Source organism: Melitaea cinxia, chromosome 30 (assembly GCF_905220565.1).
Source record: "Melitaea cinxia chromosome 30, ilMelCinx1.1, whole genome shotgun sequence".
In the NCBI taxonomy this organism is placed as follows: Eukaryota; Metazoa; Arthropoda; class Insecta; order Lepidoptera; family Nymphalidae; genus Melitaea; species Melitaea cinxia.
This window is the reverse complement of record NC_059423.1, coordinates 1531330-1541734: the sequence shown is the minus strand read 5'-3', so window position 1 is coordinate 1541734 and position 10405 is coordinate 1531330. Positions and strand designations below refer to the sequence as shown.

The window sequence follows — 10405 nt, the reverse complement described above, 5'->3', positions numbered from 1 at the left end:
TCTTTACACAAACTATTTTTATTTTATAAATAAATTCGAAATATGTGCAGATATTTTACATTAATACCTAAATACGTGATTTTCAAAGTATAAGTACTGGAATTTTTTTTTACTAAATTTTAATATAAATTTGTATGAAAAAAAATTATCAAAGCATTAAGAATTTGGCTGTATTAGCGTAGATCTTGATGCATATCATTCCAAAATGTGAAAAAATAATTTTTGAAATGTAGTCTTGTGACATTTTTTTTTTTAATTTTAAAGCTGGAATGACCTAAAATATAAGTCCCGAGTTCAAAAAAAAACCCTTTATCGAAAAAGTCTTTCAATTGAAAACATCAAATTAATATTATCAAAGTAAAAACAAACGAATTTTTGTAGTTTACTCCTAATAAAACGATATAAGGCCCGTGGTAAGCAAAAAATATGGAATGTGACATCGTGTGATATAATGCCGAGCAGTGACGCGTAGAGCTGCCCTGAAAGTGACGTTATGCCGCGGAACGCGCGAAAAAAGGTTGATATATTTTTAAATATCGCGGTAATTTTTTTTAAGGAGTTAACAGTCGCGTATCGGAGCTGAAACACTTTTTGTTTTATCTAGCTAGATTTTAACGAACATTTTTTTATAATACGCTAAAATCTCGCTACTATATCTTAGAAGCGTCATCCAAGAATATGAAACAAATTAAAAAATAAAGAGAAAGTTTGTGTCAGCTTCGACACGCTACTGGAGTTAACTCTTTAGGCACGATTAAAGCCGTATTATTTAAAATATATTTAAAACGCAAGGGTAGTAAATGAGTACACATTCTATGTGAAATAAAAAGAGTTATTTTAATTTTATTCATACTTTAAAATTTATTATTTATATTATTATACACATAGATTATTACAAAGTAAATAGTGCGCGGTAAGAAGTCTCTTTCTTTCTCGTATGTCTTAGCGTTGTTTCACACGACTTCACTCCCAATTCATTTTCATTACACTTGCCTTACATGGTTTCTATAGGAGTAAACTCCTAAACTCCAAAAAGTATGTCATAAATGATATCACATGACGCCAATCTCATGACATCAATTTTCAACTATTCTATGTGCTGTGTTGATATTTATCCTTCATTATCCGTCATATTTGAAATCTGTATCTGACTCGAGAACTGGCTATTTTGACCGCGATTTTTTTTTTACCCTTGGGTTTGTACTCAAATATCCGAACTTGGTTTTAATCTTCAAATTGCTATTGGAATTTTCTTTTTTTTTTTTTCTTACTGATGGTCATGCGGTATCAGGACTTAATTGCGTCAAAAAGTCTGTAGCGACATTTTCTAGATTGGAACCTTCCGTTTCTTCTCTTAAGACAACTTCAACGAAATCAGATTTCATCATCGCTGCCAGTTTTCTTTTAGCCCTGTATTGACGTAGATATGCGGCTCTGGACTTTTTGGGTGGTTTATTACCATTTTCTTCACATTTTCTTTCCTTTTGCCGAAGTCTAAAATCGCGCTGACGCTCTGCATTAGTTTTTGGGGCTTTTCTTGATGGCAAGCTAGTTGAACTGCGAATAGAAAAATTCAAATATAATTAAATTGAAGATGCTAATTACCGACATAAGGATTACAAGTATTTATATGCACAATATATCTTGCAAAACATGGTATATAGCATGCCTAGTATCTGCTGACAAATCGGCGTTCTCACAACTGTCATCGTTAGCATTTTGTGCCTTTTTCAGTTTTTCCTCAAGCATTTTTTGTTTCTTTCTAATCATATATCGCCGCTGCCGCTCTGCGTGACTTTTTGGAGGTTGTCTTGGTTGCAGATTGGCTAAATTACTGAGAACAAAATCAAACACATTAAAATTAAGAATTCAATTTATCGACCAACGAACCTAATGGAACTTTTTTTAAGCTCGATCGAAATTAAAGGTCAAATTCAATCAATTCAAATCATTATGATAGAATGGACGACTAGACATCGTTATCAAGTTATCCAGATTAACTTTGGAATCATTTCAGCCTATCACAGCCCACTGCTGGACATAGGCCTCCACAAGTTCACGCCAAAAATGGTGTGAACTCATGTGTGTTGCCCATAGTCACCACGCTGGGCAGGCGGGTTAGTGACCGCAGGGCTGGCTTTGTCGCACCGAAGACGCTGCTGCCCGTCTTCGGCCTGTGTATTTCAAAACCAGCGGTAGGATGGTTATCCCGCCATCGGCTTTTTAAGTTCCAAGGTGGTAATGGAACTGTGTTATCCCTTAGTCGCCTCTTACGACACCCACGGGAAGAGAGGGGGTGGCTATATTCTTTAATACCGTAGCCACACAGCATTATGATCAGTATCTGTCAAATCATTATGATAGAATGGACGACTAGACATAGTTATCAAGTTATCCAGATTAACTTTGGAAATTAGTCATCAATTTGCACAATTCAGACGACTTCGTGATTTTCCGGCGCACATAATCGTCTATATGAGCAAACCATCCATCGAACTTGGATAGGTTTCATATCAGATAATCTCTTAATGATGTAAAACCAACATTTTTGCGTTATTTTTACAATTTATAATTCTATCAGGCTTTAAAAAACATTATCTATGTGCATTATAGATTAAGGACATAAAAATATGTTTATATGCACAATCTATAAAATATAAAACCATGGCAACTTACCTAGTAATTGCTGATAGCTCTCCGGCCTCGGCATTATCACCATTAGCGTTTTGAGTTTGTTTCAAATATTCCTCAAGTCTTTTTTGTTTTTTTCGAAGTATATATAGGCGCTGCCGCTCTGCGTGAGTTTTTGGAGGTGGTCTTGGTGGCGGGTTAGTTAAAAAACTGCGGATAGACAAATCCAAACATTTTTAAAGTTAGAAGTCCAATTATCGAATTACAAAAAGCTACGAAAGTAGATCGAAAAGTTCTCGGCTTATAACTGTAAATTTAAATAAAATTGTTTTTAAAAAGGCTCATCGGTATTTATAATGTATAAGTTTTTTATAAGTATATCCTAATTCCTGACATACAAATTTTCGCGACTATTTTGAACCTAACCAGCAGGAATATTTGATCCGTTATTTTACTATTGACGAAATCTAGATTAATATAGACGGCAGAGTCCAAACAACAGTTTAAACAATGGAAAATCTGATGACCCCAAAGAACACAAAGGCAATCTCATCAGATAGTAGGTTACCGCATCAGTTTTTTTGGGATACTTGTGGAATCATAATTTTGGAATATCTTTTGAAAGGCCAAACAATAAACTCCATATATTACTGCAATTTACTAGTCATTTGCGTGAAGAAATTAAAGAAAAACGTACATGATTACTGAGAAAGAAAGTGTTATTTCAACAGGATAATAATATATGATAATATGGCTCAAATTGTTGATTATGATTTCCAACTGCTACACAAGTGATGTGTCTTATCCGCCTGTTTCCTAACTTAAAATTTACCTTGGTAGCATAAAGTTTTCGTTAAATGAAAAGGTTAATTCCGCAGTAAAGCAGTATTTTGTAAACCTTCAAGAATATTTTTTTTATCTGTACAGAAGTTTTTCAAAACGTATAAAAGAAATGCATTTAGTTTGGTATAGATTATGTTGAGAAAAAAAAATTATGTAATTAATTTTGTTTCCTTCTTGAGGCTGTGAACTTTTCAATCTACCCTCTTATTTGTATTATAAATGTTATTATCAATCTGTATTATATAAAAACACGGTAACTTACCGAGCAACTGCTGACAACTCTGCGGGCTCAATTTTATCACTACTAGCGTTTTTTATTTCTTTCAGATATTCTTCAAGTCTTTTTTGTTTTTTTCGAAGTATATACCGGCGTTGCCGCTCTGCGTGAGATTTCGGCGCTCGTCTTGGTGGCGGTCTGGTATCATAACTGCGAAAGAAATTTTCAAATTCAGGATATATTTGCATCCCAGTTTCCATTGAGTGTCTTCCTCATTTACATCAGTTTCGCGTCCATGTGTTCCAATAGTTTTTATCTTCATATCTTTGCGTATATTGCTTTATATTCGTATATAATATTATCATCAATAAACACAGTCATTTGGACCCACATTTATAATCTACTCCTATGCGGCATCGCTGTATACCTCGGTATATATCACTCCCCCAACTTTTACGTAGGATTCGTATTTAAGCGTCGTCCATTCTGTACAATTTGCTGCCAAGGGTAAAAGGGGAGGGTTAGGGGGTACACGTTCCACAAATCTCGACACGTTTGCCAGTGTGGCGTCACATTCTGGGTACTTACGTTTGCAGGGTAAAAAAAAATCACGATACGGTTTACGTTAGTATAATTTTCGTTGTAAGCTTAAGTATTCGTTATTAATTAGAGATTACAATAAGCTTATTAAGAAGTTTTAATGGTTGTGCTACTTTACGTTTGTGACAATTTTATATCTTTAATAGACGGGTTTCGACTCGATGGAATTCAATTTACTATCAGCTAGTTTGGTTTGTAGGATTATCAGAGTTACTTGCCCCGATATTACTCAATTACCCGAAAGCTCCACCTATGTTAACAGCCAGTCAACTAGATAGTATCAAAGATCTTATACATTTTTTAAAACTGTTAAAATAAATCTAAAATAATGTTAATTATACAAAGTAGTGACCTCTGGTGTCAATGTCAGTCTCTCATAAATATGTTGCATTATCTGTGTAATGCTAATTATCTGTGGTCTATAGAATATAGTTCTCTTTTGTCTCTCAACACGGTCGTTTCATTATAAAAACCTATGGAAGCTGTGACATAAGAAGTATCCGTAGAGAACCTTGTTACGTCAAGCAAAATTATATCGATAGTTTCCTGTCTTTTGAAAACATATGGTACAATTAAGACGGAAACAGTTGTCGGTGCTGCAATCAAAAATTTAATATTGGAAGAATTAAAGAAGAGATTTGGTACAGTGGAACAAGTATACGTGTTAGCTATTATCACACTACTAGATCCAAGATTCAAGAAAATTTATTTTTCTGACAGAATAACATGCTCCAGAGCTATCGAAAACAATTGGAGAATTAATTAAATAATTAAGATCCAGAAAATAATTTGGAATGCCAACTGAAGGAAGAATTATTAATTTTTTTAAAGTCTCTCGACTTAAAATACTGGGAAAAATAATTTCTTGTTAAATTTGTATTTAACTTTAATAAAATTTTATCAACTTAAAATTTGATTAATATGATATTGAAGAATTGAAGGCTATTGTGGAAGTGGATCCATCACAAACCACGTCCGAGTTAGCTTCAGGCTGCAGTGTTAGTGATAAAATTGTTTTAATCCACTTGAGGCAAACTGGGAAGGTAAAAAAGCTTAAAAGGTGGGTACCTCATGAATTGAGTGAAGCAAACTGACTAACGCGCTTATACTGCTGCGTTACATTACTCGATCGGCACAATAATTAAGGAATTTTAAATCGAATCATTACATGTGATGAAAAGTGGATCATGTACGATAATTTGGAAGCGCTCAACGCAAAGTCTCAAACCTGGCAAGCTAGCCAAATTCCTCAAGCGAAAATTGTCTCAAAAAAGTGTCCGGTATCGTTCACTACAGCTTTCTTAAATCTGGCCAGACGATTACGGAAGATATCTATTGTCAGCAACTGCAAACTATGATGGAAAAAGTAGCTGCTAAGCAACCCAGGGTCCAACCAACCCAGTCAATCGCTCTAGGCCACTGTAGATTCAGGACAACGCTAGACCATTCACTGCACAACTTCTATTGGTATGCCTAAGATATCCACCGCACTCCCCGGACCATACTCGAACAGATTACCATTATTTTCAAAATTTGGATAACTTCTTGCAATGGAAAAAATGCAACTCCAATGGGGAAGTCCAAACCGCCTTCAAACATTTTATTGATTCCCGTCCGAATGGTTTTTTTAGTAAAGGTATCAATGAACTAGCTATAAAATGGCAAAAGGGCATAGATATAATCTGTCAATAAAGTCTTGAAAAGAATGTTTGCGGAACTAAAGTCTTGTATGTTCTTGGCAACAATGTTAAACATTTGTTATAACACAAACGTCATCATAGATTTTCTTTATTAGTTTAATTCTTTAGATTTTTGTATTAAAATGGCTAGTTCTTCACAAGAAACTGAAAAGAAAAACGAAGTCATACGAAAAACAATGCGCAGTGGTGCTCGACAAGTTATATTTAGCGTATTTCAACAATGTTTTGCTAAATATCAAGCCGGACGTATTTTAATTGAATTAGACGATGTTTACGCTCGAACTGCGGCTATGACTGGTATGTAATGACGTTAAAATTTCTATTTAATCAGTTAATATTATAATATTCTTTACGATTCATCATATTAAAGCCTATTAAAAGATTTGTTTACATCTAGAAATTTGGATCTAAATCTGATTTGACAAACAAAGATAAGAGCGACCAATATTTTTTGATACTTTTTGCCACTACACTGCCTACACAGGTAGCATTTTTATTAACATAAAGTTTTGGTATAAAATGAAGCTTTGTAGTGTGTAGGTGTAAGAGTATATTTTGACAAGCTTTTATTTTAATTATGTATAAACATATAATTATGTGTTTGTTCAGGTCAAGCTGAAAATGCAAGCCACATCTCAATACATTTTTTATTTAATTCTAGGTAAATCCGATAGTACCATCAGACGAATTGTGGATGAGTGATATAAAAATAATGGCACTTTCCGTTCTCCTGGTAAACATAGAAGTGGTCGACCAAAGAAGGAAATGGATGACTTTACCATCTGTGCACTCCGACAGAAAATACAGTTTTTTTATACTGTACGTAAAGAGGTACCAACACTACGTAAATTGTTAACTGTAGCTAAAACATAACTTGATTTTGATTGCAGTCTTGAACATTTGAGAAAAATTATTACAAGTATTGGCTTTTCATACAAGAAATGTCAGTCAATAGATCTGCTTTAATTGAAAAAGTACACATTGCAGCAAAAAGAAAGGATTACCTAAATATTATCATGAACAACAGAAATTTACCAGAAGAATTGCAAAAAAATATTATTTATATTGAGGAGAGTTATATTCATGACTCATACAAAGTGAAAAAATGCTGGCAGACAATATCACTCGGGTCCAGGAAAATGTCTCCAAGGGAAAAAGAAACACCATTGTACATGCTGGAAGTGAAAAAGGCTTTGTACCAAACTGCTTACTCATATTTAGTGAAATATTTTTGAAAATATAGTATAAACTATGTCGCTCAGGGATAGTGTAGCTTCTCAACGGTAAATAATTTTTGAATCGGTCCAGTAGTTTCGGAGCCTATTCAATGCTAACAAACAAACAATCAAATCTTTACTCTTTATAATCGTTTGTTTTAAATGATGATGTTTGATTTGTAGTATATAATAAATTAAGTCTATTTTTATACTAACATCTTACCTTTGTATCACTTTAAAAACCTTATTTCCCTAACCGAGTACTTAAATTTATCGATAATGCATATCGACAGTTGTTACAACCACGGCTGTAAGCAACTTGTCGGTGTAGTTGCGGCGTGTCATTATACTGTAATGACATAGAATGTATATATGTGTGTGACAAATGTGTGTTTTTAATTTAGTATGTGTGAGTTTCGTAGTGATAGACGATTATTTTTGTTGGGAATTAGATAAAGTAAGCATGTGTGTAACTTCCCCCCGCAAAAAATGCCAGACAGTTTCGTATCGGTAAAAAACGCCAGGGTTACTCCCCTCCGTGTTGCTCTATGGTCCAGACTTATTATGGCTGTCCTTGATTTAATTACCAAAATTAAAACCAATATTGACCAGTGAAACATGATTGGGCATTTTTATCGATTTGGAAAAAAAGGCTTTCGATACAGTGAGTCATCAAAAAATTTGTATCACTGACTGATTTGACAATATCTTATATACAATATTCAAAACTAACGCCAAGTTCTTAAGATTGATAATATTAGTAGTTTTTTTCGAAGTATTCAGTAAGGAATGCACCAGGGCTCTTTTCTTGATCCACTTTTGTTTCTTATCTACGTAAATAACGTAAAACCAATTTTAAAAAATGATAATATAAAACAAAAATAAATAAATAAATAAATAAATAAACATAATACGAAGACGTGGGACTGTTTACTGATGATAAACTAACGTGGAGACACATTTGACATAGCATTGCAAATCTAAATTAACATATTTTTTGGGAGCTCTACTGAAAGTGTCTAAGTAAATTACATCTCGAATATCTAATAGAAATTTGCAGATTCGCTTCATAGACTACAATGAACCCGCTAAAGAGAACGCAAAACAAAATAATTAATTGTGCAGTAATCACAAGAATTTATTTATATTTTTACACTTACGGTCACCGACCCGCCTGCCCAGCGTGGTGACTATGGGCAAAACACACAAGTTCACGCCATTTTTGGCGCTAACTTGTTGAGGCCTATGCCCAGCAGTGGACTGTATTAGGCTGAAGTGATGAGTGATTATATGTATAAATAAACGCTTCACACTCAACGGATCCCCCAGTAGGATTTCCTCCAGTGTTGGGAATACACAAACATAACGCCCAGACTACGACTAACATCTATATGGTCGATACAAATGTCTGTCGTGAGCGGGGATCGAACCCGCGACCGCCAGCGCAACAGCCAGTGCTATTACCGCTCCGAGAAGCGTGTGAACGCCCCAGGAGGCTTCTGAGCTTCTGGAAGGAGCTGGGCTGGCTGAACTAGTCAGCCCTCTTTTCACGCATAGTGGACCACCTTTGCGTCTAAATGCGGAAAACCGAGCCCAATACAATACAAAATACCGCTGCGCTAACGCGTCGTCTATATAATTATATACTTTATTTATTTATTAATACTATGTATAAAAACCACGCGCCACTTTCGGTACTAAACTGTGTTGACATTTTTGCCAATTTGAAGTGAATAAATAAAAAAGGAACCCAAAAATATTTTTATGCCTTTAATAGAACTTTTTTGATAACATGTATTACATACGACGTACTCTATACAGAGAACTGTCATGTGCCTTATACCGTTTTTTAAGGAGTGAACTCGAAAAAATGCGTGTGATCCGACACTCGACTAGAGTTAACTCCCAAAGACGAAACGCCGTGATATTTAAAAATATACTCATCTCTTTCGCGTCAGAGACGTTGCGTGGTAAAAAACATTGCTCTCAGAGCGTTTCAGCATTACTTTTTCACACGATTTCACTCATTTTTTTATACGACGAGCCTTATATTTTTGTTAAGGAGTTAACTCCAAAAATTCATAACATATAAAATAAAATTAGCCAAATTATTCCAGGATTTGGGGCTTCATTTTTATTTATATAGATTTTTAATACTTATAACACTGTTACTAGTGTTTTACTATATCATGTCTTATGTACAAAGGTTATCTGCAAGAGATCGCCATTCTAGATAATAGGAAAAATTTTGTATTTGTACATTTTAATTTCTTACAAACATACAAACCTTGTCAAGACAATAAGGAACCCAAAAAAAAAAAATTGTCCCATTAGGTGCAGACGTTCTGAAGTTATGCGCGTACATACATTTTGGTGATTCATTTATATATAACTCTTTGTATCTTGTAAGATAGTTGTATTCTAATAACTAAATCGATAATAACAAAACTTTAAAAATACAAATTTTACATTGAAACTATAACATAAAATAACATAATTCTCTTAGACGATCAAAACATATACAGTGTAATATACAAACGAGAGGCGTCAAAATAAACCACATACACTAAATACCATTTGTAAGATATACACAAATATTGTCCTCGTTCTCATTGACAAAAAAAAACCGACTTCTAAAACTATTACGTTACTAGCCGACCCTTGCCCATTTTTAATTATTTTTGTGACAAATATACAGTAAAGTTTTCGTCTCGCTCGTATTTCTCCGAGTTGATTTACATATACTATTATTTTTTACCGAATTTTTTGTTCAATAACAATATAATATAAAATACAGATTTTGCTCAAATTTAAATGGTACCCTCACAAACTTGTGCGGAAATTGGAACCGAACTTGTACTCCCACTATAACTCCAAATAAAGCAAAGTTTAAATACTCTGATATTGTCAAATCCGCAAGGGAGCCATTTCAAGAATAACATAACATTACAACTTATGAATACAAAAAGAATTATCAAAATCGGTACACTCAGTAAAAAGTTATACACATACACAAAGAAATACAATCGAATTGAGAACTGAAACCGCCAAATATTTTTAAGTTCTGTTGTAAAGCTATCTCGTGTAAGCTACTGATTCTATTTGACTGAAGTTTTGTATGTAACTTACAAATGGTATAGGGTTGTCCAAAGAATTTTTCAAGTGGATATTCACTATATATATAGATAGATATCTAC

The 10405-nt window shown here is 33.9% G+C and overlaps 1 protein-coding gene across 1 annotated transcript; it reads right to left on the bottom strand.

Moving 5' to 3' along the window:
• Nucleotides 1-835: 835 nt before the first annotated feature.
• LOC123668284 lies at nt 836-4350 on the bottom strand. The gene is made up of 4 exons (XM_045602047.1): nt 3737-4350; nt 2677-2841; nt 1670-1834; nt 836-1557 (listed from the first exon to the last, which is right to left on the bottom strand). The coding sequence occupies exons 1-4, from the start codon at nt 3949-3951 to the stop codon at nt 1278-1280; spliced, it is 825 nt and encodes a 274-aa protein (XP_045458003.1). The 5' UTR covers nt 3952-4350; the 3' UTR covers nt 836-1277.
• Nucleotides 4351-10405: the final 6055 nt, after the last annotated feature.